Here is a 22,664-nt window from a genome sequence, read left to right on the forward strand (position 1 = left end):
AAATTCTGTAATGCACTGACTGCTAGTTAAGATTGTTCAGAATCGGGAAAGTATCGAATTTTCTGTTCATGGATCATATACGTAATAGACGGTTCATCTGAGCGTATGGTTTCCTAGGCTGTAGAATATATAACCACCATCATGGTTTACCCAATGCTGAAGGTTTCTAAATTTTTAAAAAGTTCAACATATAGTTACGAAACTTTTTATTTATTTATTTATTTATTTATTTTTTACAAATAAGAAAAACTATGGAATACATTTAAAAAAGAGTGGAAGAATCAATCACTGTTCCAATTTACAAGAAAGACGACAAAATTGATTGTAATAATTATCGAGCTATTTCTCTTAACATTCTATTAATAAGATTGACCCCATACGCAGATGAAATTATTGGAGATTATCAGTGTGAATTTAGTCGAAATCGACCAGATATTTAACATTCGACAAATAATCGAAAAGAAATGGGCATATATTACCCAGTACATCAACTGTTTATTGATTTTAGAAAGGCTTACAACTCGGTAAGGAGGGAAACATTGTACAACATTCTTACAGAATTTGTAATACCGAAAAAGCTAGATTTATTAAGTGTTTAAATGAATTCCAGAGTAAAGTCCGAGTAGAAAAATGCGAGCTTCCACGTCGAGATTGGCCTGAAACAAGGATATGCGTTATCGCCGTTATTATTCAGCTTTGTTCCGGAGTACGCTATAAGAAAAATCAAAAATAGGAACCAGGGCCTAGAGTTGAATGGTATTCACCAGGTTATGGTGTATGCTGATTATGTAAATCTGATAGAACGATCGAAAGAAATGCAGAGGCCTTATTAAACGCTTGCAGGGACATGAGTAAATGCAGAGAAATCTAAATAGAAGGAAGTTACGGCAAATTATGAATGCGTTTAAATGTCAATTAATACTTTCGACACAGTGGATACTTTCAAATACCTTGGATCAGTATTACCAGACCAAAATCATACCCACAAAGAAATTAAATGTCGACTAAAATGAGGAAATTCTTGTTATTATTCAGTTCAAAATATTTTGTCGTCGCGAATTCTGTCAAGGAATTTAAAGCTTAAAATATATAAAATGATAATCATGCCTGTTATGCTTTATGGTTGTGAAACATGGTCGTTTACGCTGAGGGAAGAACGCAAACTGAAATTATTTGAGAATAAAATTCAGACGAATATTTGGACCCAAGAGAAAGGGAAATGGCGGAAACTTCATAAGGAGGAACTACATAATTTATACGGTTTACCAAACAAGTCATCAAGTCTAGGAGGCTCAGGTGAGGTCATGTACCCAGAATGGAAGAAAGTAGGAACGCTTTGAAAGTTTTAACTGGAAATCCAATCGGGAAACGTCCATTAGGAAAATCTAGGCCCAGATGGGAGGACAATATTAAGATGGATCTAGAAGAAATAGGAATACAGAGTAGAAACTGGATTGAATTGGGTAAGGACAAAAGTCAGTGGAGAGTTTTTGTGGCCATAGAGAGAGAGAGAGTTAAGCACAACTGCACAACAAACATGAGTGAGTGAATTGTTAGCTTTCGCGCTTCTATCGTGAAGTCCGTGATTCCACCCCGCATTCGACCATTTTGACAAAAGTTTTTCTTAATTCCATCTGTGAATGTAGAGATAGTGCGTGTACTGAGAGTCCTGGCCGACTTCCGTTTTTAGATCTTTGTTATTATTAATTACCAGCAGTGATGGATTTGCGAAGAGGGTTAGGGTGGGGATGTCTTCCGGATTGAAGCCTCTACCCCGAAATTACGGAATTTCTAAAACAAACTAAATATTTGTTTTGCCTTTACTCATAAACTTCAAGCTGTCCTCAAATAAAAAATTAGGAATTTTTAGAAAAAACTAAGCATTAATAAGAAAAGCCCCTCCGAAAATACTTTTCTAAATCCGCCACTGATTATCAGTATAAAATGTTCTTCAAGGTTGTACCTGGAAGATTATAGCTGAATATACAAACGAAACAAAATATTTGTTATGCCTGTACTCATAAACTGAAGCTCCTCTTAAATAAAAGTTAGAAATTTTTAGATAAACCAAACATTATTAAGAAAAAAACCTCCCAAATATTTTTCTAAATCCGGTACTGATTATTTCTATCAAATGGTATTCAAGGTTGTGTCTGGAAGATTATTGTTAAATCATTGCACAGCTACAGTATAACAGAAATGTGGAAGTACACTCTGACAGATATATTGAAAAACGTACGCTCTGATGGATATATTGAAAAACATAAGTTTAATTATGTGCTAGAAGCTAGAGTACTAAGCTCTAAGAAGTGAAACACGGATGACTAAAAAGAAATGATCTAGAGAAGAAAAATGTCGATAATTCAGAATTTAAAATCAAATAGCTTCTAAAATTGCCCTCAAATACTACGTACTTTATGTTTACTCTAATTTATAAACCATGTGCTCCATCCATTATGATGGTGAATTCCAGAGCGAAATATGGCATTCAGGTCATGGAATCTTAGAGTTCTTGGCTTACATTTGAATTTCTCAAAATGCGAAGTTGGTTTTCTTGGATCAGATGAAATCACATTCGACCAATTATTCAGAAGATTTGGAGAAGTTGCCCCAGGAATACGTCTTTTATCTAAACAGCATGTTTGTCTTCTAGGTGCTGCTCTCACAAAGGAAGCATTTACAACTGTGCTATCAAACAAACAGCTGAACCTAGTCTTAAGGCTACTGCGATTCTAAAGGTTTCAATAGACATAAGAAGACCTAATTGGGGGGAAGGTAACGCATTTAACCATGCCCCAGCATGGGGGGTTGACGCAGCAAGAAGTCTGGCTTTATCCTCTGGAGCAGCAACGGATTGTAAAAGAAGTTCATGAAAATGTGCTTCCTTTGTAAAATCCCAGCACCAACTTAGAATATTTTCTGTCTCGGCTTGACTCGATTTCAGCGCACGTATAGGAAATTCCAAAACATGTGAGCCTTCTCTCATACCACTACCAAAAGGGCAACCCACCCCTTGTTAGGACGAGGGTTGGTGGTTGTTGCCAAATGTCCGATGTCATTAGGCTGAAGAAGAAACAAGAAACAAAAAAGGAAGGAAAACAAGTGAAAAATAAAGACATAATGTTGTTACTTTCTGTGATAGATTTAACATAGCATTATTATTGCAATTATTATTATTATTCAGAACTGTCCACAGGCGGGTTTTAGGTGCTGGTTGTATTCATAAGATTATTATTATTATTATTATTATTATTATTATTGAAAGACAAAGTATTTCATTGAAAGTAGCATAGTCGGTTTAAATATACCTTAATGGTGCCTTTAAGAACGTTACCTATAAAGGAGAACTTAGCATTTTAAAATAGTTAATTGTCATAGCCAAGAATGCATTCTCTTTTAATTAAAAGAGCAAAATTGTGGAGGGAGGCATAAGGAAATCTAGATTGATTTTGTATAGATAGAAATTAGCACTGGCTGCCACGTTAAATAGCCTCCTATTATTTGGGATTTAAATTAGTATGGGTACTTTTATCCTTATTTTTCCTTGCCCCCCTCATTGTAGAATAACAGTTCTAATACCTTTATTCCCAGGACTCGTTATAGCACAATTGTCTGAATCGTCTGATCCAGTTCTTCATCCGACAGGAGTTACTATCAAACCACGTTTCGTCGAGGTACACATCTGCATAACCCTGAGCACGAAGATTATTGATACTATGCAGGCAAGGTCGCCCATGTTGTGGTTTCCAAGGGGGGAGGGAGGGCAAATACAAGCGGCGACGTTTCAAATGTAGTTTCAAATTTTGCTGTAACTAATGTAAAAATTCTGTTGGGTTTTCGATATTCCGAAGTACAATTTCCTCTTAGGAGGGGGCAAGCACCCCACCTTGCCCCTCCCCCCCCGATGGGCGCCCTTGTATGCAGGTATCTATATCGCCATGCAAATACATGTGGTGATTCACTACGAATACATTTTTTCACCGAGGTTTTATATTTAAAACCCATACTTTGTAGCAGGCGATAAACTGTAGTGCGTTGGTATGGAAACTTGTATTGGGTGTCAGCTGTCTTAAGCCTCATTGCTTCAATTAGCGCTTCCGTTATGGGAGATTTGTCTTCCTTATAAAATTCAAAAACTGTGCGGCGCAATAAATCACGAGTGAAATCGTCAATTTTGTCGAATTGGAGCTTTTGTTTTACAACTTTCTTTTCGTTGATGTCGAATAGTTTTTCAGATCAATTTTCACACAAATTCTTTTTATAGTACTAATGCTAATACCAGTCGCCTGAGTTAATAACTTATTTAAGTTTTTGGAAGTGAAGACACTACCATTATCGATGACACTTCGTAAAAAAAAAATCACATTTTTCACTAACATCGTCGTTTGCTTACGCAACTTAGCTCCCCTCCCAACTACAACATTATCTTCTTTCGTCGGAGTTCTTGGCGAAGAAGGCCCGGGCTCCGGATTTTTGTCCAAATATTGCTCGTTACGAGTGTTATTGTTTAATCAAGGTCGGAAAAACATTGGCATTGTAGCGAATTATAACCGAACACACTAACACAAAAAGAGTGACTCAAGACAAAGAAATCTTGAGAAAAGTGGACATTTGGCAATCTCTTTTTCTGTTTCTCGCCTCTTGTTTTCTTAGATTTATGGCCAGTTGACAAGGGTCAGAGCCATGTGGGTGATCTGTGAATTCCTGGAACCAGGGTTCTCTTGATCTGAAACCATTTATAGCTTTTTTCTTCTACGTGCTTCATTGTCAATCCCTCGCCTAAACTACTTTCTACGGTGCTTTTCATCTTGGAATGAGACTCCACTGTTGAAGAAATATGATCATATCCTCAAAATGGGTCTGAAGTCAATTTTGAAGTGCTCCTTGAGTGACAACTCTTGGATGCAAGCATCCTTACCTGTTGGATTAGGAGGCCTTGGTATTCGACGAACCGTTGACTTGGCGATTCCTACCTTTCTAGCTTCCTACCACGGATCTCTGCGTTTAATCGAGGCTCTCTTTCTTAAGGTTACCACCTGGACCCAGATGGGATAGTTCAAGAAGGCTCTAGCAAATGGATAAATATAACAGATACGGACCTTCCAGAAATCAGCAAAAGAGGTTCTCAGGCATCTTGGTACACACCAATAGCAGCACATTTCCATGAACTTCTTTTACAATTCGTTGCTGCTCCAGAGGATAAAGCCAGACTTCTTGCTGCGTCAACCCTTCATGCTGGGGCATGGTTAAATGCGTTACCTTTCCCCCAATTAGGTCTTCTTATGTCTATTGAAACCTTTAGAATCGCAATAGCCGTAAGACTAGGTTCAGCTGTTTGCGAGCCACATTGCTGTCCAGCTTGCGGGGATCAAGTTACCCAACGCGGCCCACATGGCCTCTCATGCATGAAGAGCATTGGCAGAAACACCAGACATTCATCTATTAATGACATCATTTTGCGAGCCCTCACGACGGCAGGAATTCCTTCGATTCGTGAACCGTCAGGCTGTTGTTGTTCCGATGGTAAACGACCTGACGGCATGACATTAATACCTTGGATGAGAGGCAAATCACTAGTGTGGGATTTTACATGTTCGAACACATTTGCCCATTCAAGCCTCCCATTGACTGTTGTGAATGCTGGAGAAGCTGCTAGACGTAGAGAGGCAAAAAAGGAAAGGAAATACAACCACCTCCTCGAGAAACTTATTTTTGCTCCAATAGCAATCGAGACCAGTGGGGCATGGGATTCTAGAAGCCTTGATTTTATCAGAGAGGTAGGCAGACGCACGTATATCCATTGCGGTCCAACGTGGCAACGTTTCGTCAGTTCTTGGTACGTTGCCGCCTGGAAGGGAACTGGAGGAGGTGTTTCTTCTCTAGTACAACAGAAACAAGCGAACAATAGAATAACAATAAATGTTAAGTACACTTTTAATGTAAAAGTGATTTCAGAAAATTATATATTTCAGATATGTAACAAATTTTAAATTTTAATAATTAATACTGTATATTTTCTCTTATGTTAACAAAACGTCACAGCGAGCATTGTACTTTATTCTTGTTACCTGAAATAATAATAATAATAATAAGCAATAAAAGAATTATAATGGGAATTTGATATGTGTTATTCAAATAATATATTAAATGTAAATCACTCATGAACAGACTAAATCCGCGGAATCTGAAGTAACCAAATATTATACAAGGAGTACTGTGCTGGGATATTATCTTAACAAGAACCTGGATATCTGTATCTATCATATTTTATAGATGCGAAAATTTAGATTAATGGGATAACAGTATTGGTTGTTGGAGTTGTATAAGTATTGGAATGAAACTGAAATGATTGATATTTAAAAAGGGAATAACCGTTGCGCTAAAAAGGAAATCTATTCTCTATGGATACGAAATCCATTCTAAAATTTTGAAATTAGTGATTAGTACCAAAAAAAAAAAAAATGTTTATTCTGATATTTGTCCATTTTAAATAGTTGCACCAAAAGAGTATTAATGAAAATTGGCGTTTCCAATCCAGGATCCATTTCCATGGAAATAAAACTGAGAATGGAGTTTAATATCAAATCTAAAATTTTAAACATTAACAAGGGTGCCTATCCAACCGTGAATAAGGCGTGGATTTCGTATACCGTGAAGAAAATCTGAAGTAAGCCGTAAATTTCGTTATAAAATTTGAAAAAATTCAAATTTATAGAGAAAACTTATCAGTGAACGTAAGTCATTACGAGTCTCAGAACTGTGCTTGGGATTTATTTGGAATTTATAAGCTGGAGGAGAGGAAGGTGCGGGTTCTGCATCGTGCAGCTCTTATTCTCATTTTGTGGCCAGTAAGAATTCTTAGTTGCCTTGACTGCAAGAAGAACTGTCTCGAGGAATAACAGATATAATAATTGTACTTCGCTGCAGCAAAAAGTGCTCAACCGATCGCGCTGAAATTTAATAGGTTAAAGTGGAGGTAGACGGAGGTTGAGAGATTATGCTAATGAATATACAGAGGATGGACAAAAATATGGAAAAACCTGAAAAATTGCAGGTTACCTTTATTAATAGCGATTAGGACCACGTTTGGCACGCAGTCGACGGGAAATGGAGAAATACAGATCGCGTGTGGTTGTCAGAGGGATGTTGTACAATAGCGAGTAGGACGACCTTTGGCACCCAGAACGGCCTACAGTCGACGTGAAGTGGATAAATACAGGTCGCGTGTGGTTGTCAAAGGGATATTGTACCATTCTTCCGCGAAAGCAGTTGCAAGTTGTAGAGACGACACTGATGGGTAGCAGGATTGCACCTTTGTGTCCAAAACTGACTACAAGGGCTCAACGATACTAAGGTCTGGCGATTGTGGAGGCCATGGCAGATGTAACACTTCATCTTCGTGCTCATCAAATTAGTCTTGGGCGATGTGAGCTGTATGAGCAGGGACTCTGTCATCTTGAAACACGGCATTATTTGGGAACAAAAGTTGCACCATGGGATGCAACTGGTCACTCAAAATGGTTACGTAGTCCTTGGCAATGACATGTCCATGCAGGGTGATGATGGGTCCGGAAAAATACCAGGATATGGCTGCTCAAATCATCACTGAACCACCGCCATACTTCACTCTTGCTAACAGACAATCTGAGTCGTACGCTTGTGCTGGCGTTCTCCACACGTAAACTCGGCCAACAGTTGGAAAGAATGTAAAGGAAGATTCATCTGACTAAATGACAGTCTTGCACTGCTCCATTGTCATATTTTATCGGTGTTGCACCAGTGTCTCTGTATAGCAACATGGTCAACAGTCACCAGTGATATGAAAATTCCAGATCTGCCAGAAATACCTTACTTGTGGAATTCTCTTCCGACTGTTTTGAAGCTAACGGGGTTTGTAAGCACTGTATTCAGCTCAGTTGTGATTTTTGGCGCCGTGGTGATCTGCTTGGTCACAATCCTACCCAATGTGCGTATGTCATGCAACACGCATTTGCGTCCACGCTGGTGCTTTGCTGATGTGGTTTTTCGGAACACTCGTAGGCATTTGCCTTTGAGGCTGTGCCTCTTGATACACCAAACATTTCCGCTAATTTCATCACGGAAGCGTGACGCGCACCGTACGCGTACCCACAATTTTTCCTCTTTGAAACTCTTGTCAGATGAGACATGATTCACAATAACCTGCACAGACTGGTCGCTGAACTGGTCCATCTGTTTGATTGGTCAGGTTGTATACCTCACAGGATGTGCCGCTGACCACAGCGACACCCACCATTCAGACGCAAATAGTGTTTGAAATGGCTACTTTTATACCAGTTGTTCCCATATTTTTGTCCATCCACTGTAGGTTAAATCAGGAAGTTGTTTGTTTTAATGCAAATAAAGTAAAAATGCAAAATTGAGTTATGTGTTGAAAAACTTGAACATCATTTTTATTTGCCTGATGCGCTTGTCGCAGAGTAATTTTTTGGGGTGACGGTGGATTAGTACTAGAATCTCACCTCTGGGATGTGGGGGTTCTTGCTTCGATTTTATACCATCATGTCCGTGAGGTTCTCGGGATTAATCACGTTTCCTTCCACATTCTCATTTCACTAATTGTTTCATAATCATTCACTTCCATTCATAATGTCTTACCTTTAGCCTACAATACATAATAGTGGAACGTAAAAAAAACTTCAAACGCAAATGCCTTTATCTAATTCGTTAGTATTTGTAGGTTATCGACTCCACTTTTCAATTACTCAGGTCCTGGTACTTTTGCTTTACGGCATTAACATATTTGTTCTATATTCTGTTCAGGACGGTAATAACTTTAAAAAGTACTAATTTTCTTCCTTTTTTTTTTCCTTTTCAGTCTGCGCTCTTCAATTTTCAAAGTTTGTTGACTGTGGTTCTTCTGTTAATTTGCACGTGTGCGTATGTAAGATCCATTTTTCCAAGTTTGTTGGATAGAAATAAAGTTGGGTGAGTAAACAAACATTTATTTAGTTTGAGGGAAACCTATCATTACTGACGAAATCTTGAAAATATATGAAAATCTGTACCGGAGATTTACACTGCTAGAATTTTTTCTCCTCCTACCTACAGTGTGAGATTATTCTTTGTGTCATCCGTGATTATCCAACAGAACTTATCAGGGGACAATTGGATAAAATGAACATACACCGTTTCAGTCTTCCTTCTCAGGAAAAGCTCATGACTGTTTCTTATATCACAAGCTCCTTTGTGCTTATATGGATAACACAAGCTCCTGGCGCGGGAGACTCGAGTTCGATTGTCGGCAGGAGCTCATGTGGTTTAGATCTACGTTAAACTCTAAGTCCGTCTCTTATAGCATGGCTGCTGAAAAGGACGATAAACTCAAATCCACCAATCAACTTTGTTTCATCCTTATCTTGCACCTATTATTTGAAATTTATCTTTAAGATTTTTCTACTACGCACTGAGATTCATTATCGATGACTGCCCAACATTTGCAGTCACAGTTAAGTAATCCAATCTTCATGCATGTTTCATTAAGTTCTATCGATTAAAGATAAAGTAAATTTCTGAGCAAGGATTTGTGACGCAGACATCGCCTGATACCGCATTTCCAGTAAAAGCGGTTTTATATTGTGAAGATAACGAAAGCTTCTGAAGATAGTCTTCATATACGTGAATATGTGTATTACAAATTAAAAATTTTCTATTCTTATTGGTACCGGCATATATTTTAACAGGTGTCTAATTTATAGCAGACATTGTTCGGATATTTTCCTTTGCCAACAGTCTTTTGTCAAAATGTGCTATTTAAGAAGTGCCTGCACCTCCTGACTATATTTTAAAAATATCCTAATAATGCTAGGAAAATGTTTGTGCTGTCAATTTAACTGCTTTGTTCTGGTTTCACATTCGAATTAAAAATATCCATGTGTTGTATCACTGCATTTGTTGGGGCGTAATGGTCACGGGCTAGGAAACGTAAAGGCAGTATAAAGAGGCGGGCCGTTCGGGGAAGCATATCTACAGCCCTTATTGGTACCTCCATAGCGTTCGAATCTGTTTGTGTTTACAATGACTATTGTATTCGTGACACATACATCTAGAACTCGATGTGAAAGGGTAGGGAGGATTTGAAGTAGGAAACATGCCTGTATATTTTTTAGTACCCACTATATTTTTTAGTACCTGAGCGTACGCGGGGTGTAGTGTATAGGGTGACAAACAAGAGGTCAACCCAAATAACATGCAACGTATATATACAGTATGTTTATAGCACATGTTCTTGCTAACATATCGAATTCATATGTCTTCACATATGTGCGCTATCTGTTACAGTAAATAAGGGCTGACGTGAGAACTTGGGTGGAAGTAAGTTTCATGTATGACGAGAAAAATTCATTGAATGTGTGCTGATTGCCACAGTTGAATGTACGCGGGCTAACAGTAATACAGTATATGGCAATCTGGGTATACTTATTAATAAATACTGACTTCCGGCATATTTTGAATACCGAAAAACCGAAATATCGAACAGTAGCGAAAATCGAAGTATCGATGCCGAACATGGATTGTCACCGAAATAGAAACCATTTAAATATTGAATATACTGAAATATCGAACGATACGGAGAACAAACTGAAACAATCAATAATCACGAGAAATACGTAGATGTGACTTTGTAACCTGTCACATAACAGACTGGAAATTAGAGATGCAAAAAAGGCGGTTTTTTTGAATGGGTGTTTCTCTTTCACATAAAAAGCCTGCTCTTTTGGGAAAAAAACAAAACGAAAATTTTGGAAATTTTAACCTGTTTGATGGTTTTCCTGTCTAAATAGCTTTCTTATAGTGTACTCTATAATTAAATAAGATTTCATGACCTAAATGCCATATTTCGCTTTGGAATTCACCATTATGATGAATGGAGCACATGTTTTACGAATTCAAGTCAACATAAAGTACGTAGTGTTTGAAAGTAGTTTTAGAGGCTATTTAATTTTATTTTAACTTCTGAGTTATCGACATTTTTTCTTCACGAGATAATTTCATTTTTAAACATCCGTGTTTCATTTCTTGAGCTTAGTACTCTAGCTTCTAGCACGTAAGTTAAACTTAATGTTTTTCAATGTATCCGTCAAGAGCGTACTTCCACATTTCTGTTATACTCTAGCTGTGTAATGATTTAACAGTAACCTTCTGGATACAAGCTTGAATACATTTATACATTTATTTATAAACCATTTTATACAATAATAACTAGCGGATTTAGAAAAATATTTTAGGAGGGGTGTTCTCTGATTGTTTTTTTTTTCTTTCTAAAAATCCCTAATTTTTATTGGGAGGAGCTTGAAGTTTGAGTATAGGCATAACTAATATTTCGTTTCGTTTGTATATTCAGCAATAATCTTCCGATTACAACCTTGCATACCGTTTTATACTGATAATCAGTGATGGATTTAGAAAAGTATTTTGGGAGGGATTTTCCTTATTGTTTAGTTTTCCTAAAAATTCCTAATTTTTATTTAACAGAGCTTCAAATTTATTACTAAAGGCATAACTAATATTTCGTTTGTTTTAAAAATTCCGTAATTTCGGTGCTGGTAGTAATAACGATTTAAAAACAGTAAGACAGGAAATCGGCCAGGACTCACAGTACTTGCAGTACAAATGGAATTAAGAAAAAAAATGTCAGAATGGACGAGTGCGGGAGAAACCCAGACATCCCGATAGAAGCACAAAACCTAACCACTTATTCATGGTTGTTGGTTAGTTGTGCTTGACTTAGCTTAAACGTGTTCCGTAGAGTTTTTTTTTTTTTTTTTTTTTTTTTTTTTTTTTTTTTTTTTTTTTTTTTTAAAGAGAGAGCTCCGTAATGATATGTTGAATACCACTTGTTAAAAATTCAGAAACCTTCAGGACTGACATATGAGTAAACCGTGATGGTGGTTATATATTCTCGAGTGTTGGAAATGACACGCTCAGATGGACAGTTTATTACGCATATGATCCATGAACAGAAGTTGGTACTTTCCCAATTCTAAACCAAGTCATTGTTTATTTTCAAGTTTTTATATTATTATCTGTATCAGCCGCTAATTAAATGAGTTTTTGTGTTGTAGAGAAATGAAACAAAGTCTGCTTTATCAGTTTAGAGCAGAATTTTGAAAAGAGTTCAAAATTTCCCAAGCAAACAAGCGAAGCAGAAAATCCGAGTTTTTCCAATTGTTTTTTTTTTCATCTCTGCTGGAAATTGCAACTCTTTGATACTTCTCCAAATATAATTGCGCTCCTGAATTTTTCTGCGTTACGTAATGTAATAACACTTTTAGAACAAAATAATACCTTGTCAAATGCAGAAAATTTGGTTATAGAAAACATGCACGCTTTTCGAAGAAAGAAAGAAAGAAAAAGAAAAAAACAAGGAGGGTTGTTAAGGAGTTCGTTATCTATCAATACAGCTGAAAAAAAAAAAAAAACTACAGTTGTTTCGATGGTTGTGCGTGTTGTTTCTTTCTGTGAGGATTCAATGCCTTTGAATTTGCTCGAATCCCACTGAATGACTTAATTTTATTTTGTTAACTTTGCTACTCATCCCGTCCAGTTTTATTTATATGTATTATATGGGGGTGATCGACAACTTTCTAACCTAAACAAAAATAAAAGTTGCACAGGCGTGAAATCTTTTATGTATTTCCCAATGTAATTCATCCTCAGTGCAAATGATTTCTTCTTACATTGATCCATAAGAAAAAAAAAACTATTTAGGAACTCATTACTATCCATAATTCTTTCATCACTAGTAGAACGTGTATTTGTTCATTATTATTATTATTGTTGGCTCTTGCTGCTCCGAAAACTGAATTCTCAGATGCATCTGTAATAGAAATGGTAAGGAGAATGCGGTAGGCTTCTGTTACGTGATAATAGAATAAATCATAAAAGGTCAGTAACCAGCACTGTAACATTCGATGCGACAATGATTTGACCGATTACTCCAGCCTTATGACGAAATATAATAACTTAGAGGCGAATTCATTTGCAGAAATCCTCTAATACGCAGTGTTCTACTCGATTGAATATAGGACCACCAGGTTTACAGTTTAATAATCTACAAATTCTTATTTAGTCCAAGTGAATTTTAAAACAAATTGTCGCCATGTTAAAGGTTAGATTATATATGCATAAGTTACCGTTAACGTAACCGTTGGTAACTTTATGCATACTTTTCACGATATTAATAGTATCCTGTTGTGAAAATGAATGCCTTACAAAATGATCGTTCATTACCTCTAAATAGTTTTATTTCCAAGGATGAATCAGAAAGAGTAAACTGTTACTTTTCTTAAACAGTTTCTCTCTTCCTGTAGCGTCGTACCATTTATGAGGTCCGAGGCAAACGCCCTACTTATTTCACCCACACGACGCCCCTGCGTATTCAAATTACAGTATTTCAAGACCTGTAAGACATTGTTCACAAGTGCAACTAATTTAATTTTTCGCACTCTCTCTTCCAAAAGGTGATACGTCAAGGACCACAATCGATTTCATTTGATGGCGACCTAGAAATCCAGTAGGTTCGTTGCTAGCATATTAGATCTTTCTGCAGGGGCCCTAGTCAACCTATCTCTTTTTTCTAGCAGATGTACTAAGATTTTGCCACTGCGCGAATTAGAATGTAGGTTTACCTAATGTAGGATTTGGGTAGGTTTGATTTAAATTTTAAAAATAATTGAACACTAGTTAAAGATTCACAAATATTTTATGTGAAAGATACTAATCAGGGTGGATTGATTTAAATCAGTCTGATTTAAATCACTTGATTTTTTAAATAAAAATCGTTGATTTAAATCAAATTTCGAAAGAAATTAATTTAAAGTGAAAATAAGTAAAATCCAGCGTCTGTTCTGTTATTTCGATTACGGAAGGTAATAATCATAATACAATAATACACAGTATGAAAACGAGTGTTTCTTGCAGAGAATGATTAGGGAAAATCCCATTTTGAACGGGTAACGGGGCAATTCTGCTTTCTTTGTAACATGTGGCTTTTAAATCGTTAACTATTCCAACGGTAAATCACCATGGACATTTAAGATGAAAATTCTTTTGTGTGCGCGTCTGTTTGGTTGTTCCCAGATAATAGGGGCGTATTTATAAAGGGACCCGATTCCCTCTCCGAAACTTTTTAAGATTTTATAACTTGAGGCGAAATTCGCATATTTTATGTGTATTTCGGCCTCAAGCTAGTTCTTTTTTTATTTTATTTTATTTTTTAATTTTTTTAAAGATATGTCCCTGCCAAATATGAGTAACTTTTGTGGAAAAAAAAAAAGTATCATGTTGATAGTCGTTACTATACTTTTCCTTAATGTTTAAAAGACATTGTTTGGGACTAGAGATGCAAAATAGCCGGCTTTTTTGATTTGATGGTTTTTTCACATAAAAGGCCGGCTTTTTAGGGAAGACGGAAATTTTGACTTTTTTCATTTTTATCAAAAGAAACACTGACCAAAGCTTAAAACTCACTTTATTTTAAATTATAATATGTAACGGTTTCGGATATCTAACATATCCTTCAGACACTATCAACAATAAATAACTGTAATTTATTGTCGATAGTATCTGAAGAAGGATATGTTAGATATCCGAAACCGTTACATATTATAATTTAAAATAAAGTGAGTTTTAAGCTTTGGTCAGTGTTTCTTTTCTTAAAATAATCAATCCAAAGCCATAAATAGTCTTACTATCAAAGTTACTCCGAGACAGAAAAGGAGTATATACAATGTATATACTCATCATCAAATTACGATACAGGGAAACGAGGTTGTATAAAAGTCATCACCCTAATATACATTAGAGTGATGACTTTTTCATTTTTTTCTCAAAAATTGTTTCCTGTTGTACGAATGTATGAACTTTTGTCTATTGATAACTAAAATGACGTTTATTCCATTGAAATATTGATAAAGGTCACGCACAAACCACTTTGAAATGTTAGGTTGACCATTTTAGCATTATTATTATTATTATTATTATTATTATTATTATTATTATTATTATTATTATTATTATTATTATTATTATTGATTACAAGCTGACCTTTTCTGGATCAATCTGGTGACAAACCAAGTTTAATAGGTACCAAAAGTGGAGGCTAAATGGAGATATATATCCAGAGTTTCTTATTATAATTAAGCATATAATATTTTATTACTGGCTGCCTTTTTTATTTTGTGTAATTGTTATTTGCTTGTTTTTAAACAACAAAACTCAATAACAATATGAAAACTTAATAACAATTTATTTAATTTGTTACGTATATAATATATACGTTAATGCCTTTTCTATTTGATGAAGATTTGGAGTTTAACGTCCCGTTCAGCAGCGAGGCTGTATGAGACGTGAACCTACTGATTAACGTGGAATCCGAACCACATGATCTCCCGCCGGGAGTCGAATCCGGGTCTCCCACGCCTTTTCTATTTGAGTTCCTGAGTAGAAGACAACATATAGTTCAAGAAGAGGTATTTTTTATATATATATATATATATATAACGGAGAAGAACAAGGAAATCTGAACAAAACTCACTCCAGTTTAGAGCGCTATCAAGAAGAGGCAACGCGGCAATTTACGAAGCTCCCTTGAGTGAACGGAGTCGCATACCCCTAAAAAAACACGTCATTGGACGCTTCAGATTTCTTGAGTCAAAGAACAGTGAGAGAGCATCGGTATAATTGCTGTGGAACTTAAAACCCTATGGAGCAAAACATTGAACTTCCTGCATGTATCTGATCAAGCCATTTGTGCAAAATTAGCAAACCTTCTGAAAGACTATGAGCGCTGCAGAAAAAAAAAAAAAAAAAAAAAAAACTTTTATGAACTGTTTGACGTGACCAAAGTGAAAGGTGAATGGATGTACGATGAGGATAAGAACCTCTACAAACTGTAAATTGAAAGTAAGGTGATTATTACACTGGCAAACCTGCTATTGCAGAGACCATCCATTCATCCAAGCGAAGGAAGGCAATGGAAGTGACTGTGTTGACACTTACCAGTCAGCAACACCTTATTGTTCCGCAAGTAGCACGACCTCATCCGACGACAGTGAAGAGAGTCTTTGAGAGAGTGACAATGCAGCATCAACGAGCAGAAAGAAGCGTAATTCACCAGGCATTTGCAAGACGCCTTGTTACAAGCTCAAAGCTGTCGTCTCAAGGAGCAGTAAAAGTCTGCCGCCGGCTTTCTGATGAGGGCATTGAAATCCCAACCCTATGTCAGTCAGCAATCCACAATCCAATACTGCTCAGGTGAAGAAACACTTGGTGAGCACGCTTCATCTGGAGAAGTGGAGCATACACTTTGACGGCAAACTCATTGATGGCTTTGAATATCTGGCCGTGGTCCTCAAGAATGAAGCAAAAAAATTAAGTTGATTGCGCTCAAATTGAAAGATGGAAAAGCTCAAAGAATTGCATAAGGACTCTAGGGTGTGTTACAAGAGTCCAACCTGTGGAGTTTAATTGCTATGACTGCTGTCGATACAACAAGTGTGAATACCGGGAAGGAAAGCAAATGTTTGAACAGAAAAGTCACCCTAAACCCAAGTTCATCAGTTGCCAGCACCTTGTGCGGAATTGCGCTCTTCGCGTTGTCATGGACGATGAGCTATATGGGTCGACCAAATCACTAAACATCGAATACTTCTTGGTATACGATTTGATGATAAATATAATAAATTGAAAGCAGCCTTCAGCAATGGTAAAACTGAGGCTAAGAAACATGCAGCTGGAGAGACGACGAAGTTTTTCTACTACCTCGCTCGTGTCTTCCGTCACTTAACTGAGAGGACATCCATTTCGTGAAGTTTCAACAGATCCCAAACATAGCAATGCACGCTGGAACTCCCGTGACATTCTAACCCTTCTTGCGTTTATTCTGATACCTGAAACCCGGAACAGGCTGCGTAAAATTGATTCATTCATTCCTACTTATGGACTGACTATTGGTTCAGCATTCGATTGTTTCATGCTGAAGATGTTAATGAACTATCTGCAGCTCTGAGTGACTACCCAACAGGTCTCAAATGCTTGAAAACCCACCTGAAAGATGAATCTCCAATTTAACATTGCCCCAAGCAACCAGTGCTGTGAGCGTGCGATCAAAGTTTTGTAAGATTTGTATGACTCCTGCCGCAAGAAGGACAATCTCCCACTGAGATTCATCCTGTCTACTGACATTATAGTGAATAATGACTTCCTTGTATGTTTGATAACTCTATATAATATTGTATATATGTGATTCTAAAGTTTACGATCGATTTTGTATCTCTCTGAATTGACCCCAAAATTGGCAAAAAAGCTGATAAATAACAATTTTAAAATCATTTTGTGCGTGAGGATTTTTCATCGTCTTGAAAGTGAGGTTTTCTCTAATCTTGAAAGCTCATCAGATTACGATACAGGGAAACGAGGTTGCATAAAAGTCATCACTCTATGGAAAGATAGGAGAAGAAGGGAGACAGTGAAGATTCATTTTTATGATTTTTCTATCTAAATAGCTTTCTTGTAGTATACTCTGTAGTTAAACAAGATTTCATGACCTAAATGCCATATTTCTCTCTAGAATTCACCATCATGATGGGAAGCACATGTTTTATGAATTAAACATAAAATACGTAGTATTTGAGGGCAATTTTAGATACCATATAATTTAACTTCTGAGTTATCGACTATTTGATTCTTTAGATGATTTCATTTTTAGTTATCCGTGTTTCATTTCTTAGAACTCTAGCTTCTAGCGCATAAGTTAAACTTGTGTTTTTCAATATATCCGTCAGAGCATACTTCCACATTTCTGTTATATTGTAGCTGTGTAATGATGTAGCAGTAATCTTCCGGATACAATCTTGAATACCATTTTATACAAATAATCAGTAGCGGATTTAGAAAAGTGTTTGGGAGGGTTTTTTTCTTATTAATGGTTAGTTTTTTCTAAAAATTCCTGATTTTCATTTGAGGGGAGCTTCACTTTTAGAAGTAAAGACATAACTAAAATTTCGTTTGTTTTAGAAATTCCGTAATTTCGGAGAACAGGCTTCAGTCCGAAAGACACCCCGCATCCTAACCCCTTTTGCAAATCCATCACTTCTGGTAATTAGTAACAACAACGATTTAAAACATAAGAAATAAAATCGGCCAGGACTTATAGTACACTGTTTCTACATTCACAGATGAAATTAAGAACTTTTGTCAGAATGTCGAATGCGGGATTAAATCCCGGACTTCTCGATAGAAGCGGAAAAGCTAACTATTCACTCATGTTAGTTGTGCTTGACTTAAATGTATTTCGTAGTTTTTCTTTCTTTCTTTTTTTTTTTTTTCCTTTAAAGGAGAGGATTTTGTAATGACATGTTAAATTCTTGTTAAAAACTCAGAAACCTTCAGGACTTTGTAAACCGTGATAGTGGTTATATATTCCAGAGCCTTGGAAACCAAACGCTCAGATGAACAGTATTACGCATATGATCCGTGAACAGAAAATTCAGTACTTTCCTGACTCTAAACAAGCTTAAGGAACATTACAGTATTCGGGACTTTGCCGATTTTGCAGGTTCGAAGCACCTGATAGGTGGTAACAGATTTTTAAGTATGTAATAAATTATTAGAAAATAAATTTTCAACATTGCTATTCTATTTCAAAGAAGTTTCTGTAGGAGTAGCAAAGGCGGAATCAAGAGGTGCATTAATAATTTAGGTGATTTTTGAGCGTCCCATGCAAAGATTGCATTTTTTTTCAGACTTTTAAAGTAATAAGTTGTATTGTAATAAAACAATGATTATTTTTCATTGTTCCTCTAGTACGAATGTTTATGAAAGTCTCAGAAGTCAGACATAGCCAACTTATAGGGTATAACACATTAACTAGGGAATGATATATGTAATGAACAAAGACAAGAACATAATGTTATTTTTGAGAAGGCTACGGTGTCGAAACTTAAATTTGTTTTAGGGGGGCGCGGTGGCTCAGTGGTAGAGCGTTCACCTCCGGTGCTTGGGGTCCCTGGTTCGATCCCAGCTCGCACCGTGTGGACTTCGTGGTGGACAGACACCGTGCTCGTGGGTATTCTCGGGGTTCTCCCGTTTCCTCCCATTTTCTTCATTCCACCATTTCATTCATTTCTCATACTCAGCGTCTCATTTAGCCTAACCGGCATAACCGTGGAACGTAAAACTCAAAGATTTCATTTCATTTCATTTCATTTTTAAATTTGTTTTGTGTGTTTGTTCGGTAAATATATTATTATCTTCCCGATGTTTTTTAACTCTCACACACAGTACATTAAATTCTGTACATCATGTAACAGTTTTTTCCTTGGTTTTGTACGTACAATATTTTTAATTCACAATAAAAGATATTGCTTATAATGCATATAAAAGTTAAAACTTAACTGCAACTTATCATATACATGAATTAATCCTTTGGGACTCATAATATAAATGTGTTAAGAATTAAAATTGTTTGAATTATGTTTTCGAAATTCAAGTTTATTTTCGAGGTTTTGTATTATTATCTTCATCAACTACTACTTAAATAAGTGTTTTTGTTGTAGAGAAGCGAAACAAAACCTGTTGTATCACTTTAAAGCAGAATTTGGAAAAAAGCCCAAAATTTCCCAAGCAAAAGAGCGAAGCAGAAAAAACCGAGTTTTTTTCCCCAAAAAAGAAGTTTCTTTTTTCTAGCCCTTGCATCTCTATTGGGATTGAAATAGAACAATAAGCAATTAATTCAAAATTCAAGCCCAATACTTTCACTTAAATGGTATAATTAACATTTAATACTAATTCCTATTGTTTTATCTTCAGTTCGTGACTTGTATTACACGAGAAGCAAGATTTGATTTAAATTTAAAAAAAACAACAAAAATGTTTTTTTCAATCATGATTTTTTTTTCCACCCTGATACTAATTATAAGTTTGTAATTGCGTCATCAATTAATTACTGTGTCTATTGAAACTTGTCAAGAAATTTAGAATTTATTAATATGTATATTAGTACAAAACAGTTACTTAACAATCTTTATAAACTATTCAGGGAGAGGCCAAGCGTCTGCTGTTCGTGGTTGTCCCTTTCAGAAATAATTTACATATTATAGAATGGCGGGTAAATACTTAATAAGTTCATAATAAAAGTAATGATAGACACACTAACATGCTATTGTCTCAATTTTCGAATAATCTTTCAACTGTTTTTAAGTTCGCTAAAAGTTAGTAATTTTCTGATGCTTAGTGGTAGGGCGTTCCAGGCCCTACCACTAATACGTTGGTACCTGATACTTTTGATGCCATAATTTAATCATGATCTTGGTTTCAAAGTTCTTTGTCTTTTTACGTGTACTAACTGAGTGATTGTAATTCCTCAGTACATTGTGTTGAAAATATAGTTGCAGCTTTCTTGAAGATTTCTATACATTAGGCAATATATCCTATGAAAATAAAGTTTATTTAATTTTAATATGTTCAGTTCGTGGAATAGCGATTCTGTATGCGCAAGAAAATATCCGTTTTTATCATTCTTGTTACTTTCTTCTGAAGAACGAGGAGTCTATATTTAAGCTGGGCACTTAAGTTTCCATACCAGGCTTCGATTCCACATGAAAGGTATGGGTGGATGAATGCATAGTAATATATTCTTGCGATCGATTCCGGAAACATTTTTGATATTTTAAACATTAACCCAGCGTGTAGCGATACTTTTTTTGTTTTTTCTGATTTCAAAACAATGTTTCTCCCATGTGAAATGCTCATCAAACCTAACACATAGGTATTTTATGCTTTCAGCAACTGTTACTTTTTAAGAGCTTATTGTAATAGGATAATCGTTAATGTGTAGAATTTTATGTCTGTTTCTAAAGAATACGCACTTAGTTTTATCAAAATTTAAAGCTAATTTATTAATTCGAATCCACTGTGATAATCTATCCGATTCAAAATTAATCTACTTCTGTATTGTTTTAAGCTCTGGTCCTTTCATGAATATTACTGTATCGTTCGCAAACGAACAGCACTGGCAATTTTACAATACACATCACAGATCGTTAATATATAAAAGGAATAATAATGGTCCTAATATGAAACTTTGAGGAATTCTACAGTTTACTAATGCTGTGATTGATGTGTCCATTCGCACTATTGTATTGCAACCGATTCTTTGAGTAGCTTTCCATAAGATTGTAGGCGAGTCCCCGTATTCCATAACATAGTAGTTTCTGAAGTAATATTTTGTGATTACGATATCGAACGCTTTTTTGAGATCAATGAACACACCTATCACATAACTACTTCCGCCAAGAGCATATGAGATGTAGTTTGAAAGATCATTAATGGCAAGTTGTGTAGGCTTATTTTTTTTTGAAATCCATATTGTTCTTGAATTAGTATTTTATGTTTTGTCGTGAACTCGATTAATCTAGAATAGATTACTTTCTCGTATATCTTGCTCAAAATAGAGAGTATCGAAATTGGTCTGTAATTAGTTTTGCTTTTTTTTTTTTTTTTTTAATCGCCTTTGTACACTGGTATTACTTTTGCGATTTTCATTCCATCAGGGATGAATTCTTCTGTCTAAATGTTCTAGAAAGAGTGCTATTCCCTTACTAGAATTTTTGATAATTTTTATGTTTATATTGTCATATCGTGAGCTTGATTTGTTAGGTAATGTCCTAATTATGCTACATATTTCAATTTCACTTACAGTCTTGAGAACTAGACTTGCTTCAACATTTCCAGATATATATGGTGAGAATAGTCCCCTGGTAATGATTTTATATTGGTCGCTAAGTTTGTCCGAACTCCAGTGAAAAAACTATTAACTCGTTTGCTACTTTCATCGGGTCATTAATAAGGATTCTAAGTTCATTAACGATATTTATTTCCGCATGTTTTCCTTTTGTTTGAATATTTATTGCCGATTTGATGACCTCCCACTTTTTCTTAATATTATTCCCTGCTTCGATCATATTATTCATATAATAGATATTTTTGGCATTCTCGATAAGTTTCTTTAAAGTATTGCGATATTGCGGGTATTTTTGGCGAAGTCCTAAATTGAATGGATTTTGAATACTTCGTTCCCAAAGAGTATTCTTTCTTTAATTGAGTTAAGTAGGCCATCGTCATCCACGGTTGGATTTTTTATTTGTTGTATTTATTAGTACACCTTTTCGTTACAGTGCATTCTTCTATATACTTCTCTATTGTTGTTTGAAAAATTTATAAGGCTTTTGATGGTCATGCTGTAGTGTACATTTTTTTTTTTTCGGACCATTTCGTTTCTTTTCTTGAAGGAGCACCAGCGAATAGCGATACAAGATTTACAAGCTACTGATTTAAACTGAACTAGGGGAGAATCAATGACTGGGACTGAAGCGTGAAAAATAATGAAAGATAAAGCATTCACTGGAAGTTCAACTGTTTGGCTTAACTTTAAGTACTTAAAAATGAAGAATCAGTGTGCTAATTGAGTATTTTTCCCAAGGGGAGGGGGATTGAATTCACCCATATACGTACTGCGCCATCTACTACCACCTACTACCGGTTGTAGTTGAGAGATTAGAGTGAAGACGGAATATATTTTTTGGTACAATTAATTGATTTGCAGAAAACAACTTCTTGCATTC

The 22,664-nt window shown here is 35.8% G+C and overlaps 1 protein-coding gene across 1 annotated transcript in view; it reads left to right on the top strand.

The window, feature by feature from the left end:
• ksh (transmembrane protein 167A-like protein ksh) overlaps positions 1 to 22,664 on the top strand; it is a 171,903-nt gene that overhangs the window by 64,022 nt on the left and 85,217 nt on the right. The window contains exon 2 of the mRNA XM_081733829.1: positions 8,858 to 8,967. Within this exon, the coding sequence (XP_081589955.1) occupies positions 8,858 to 8,967 (110 nt within the window). The remainder of the gene's footprint in view (positions 1 to 8,857; positions 8,968 to 22,664) is intronic.

Source organism: Thermobia domestica, chromosome 12, assembly GCF_964235325.1.
Source record: "Thermobia domestica chromosome 12, izTheDome1.hap1.1, whole genome shotgun sequence".
In the NCBI taxonomy this organism is placed as follows: domain Eukaryota; kingdom Metazoa; phylum Arthropoda; class Insecta; order Zygentoma; family Lepismatidae; genus Thermobia; species Thermobia domestica.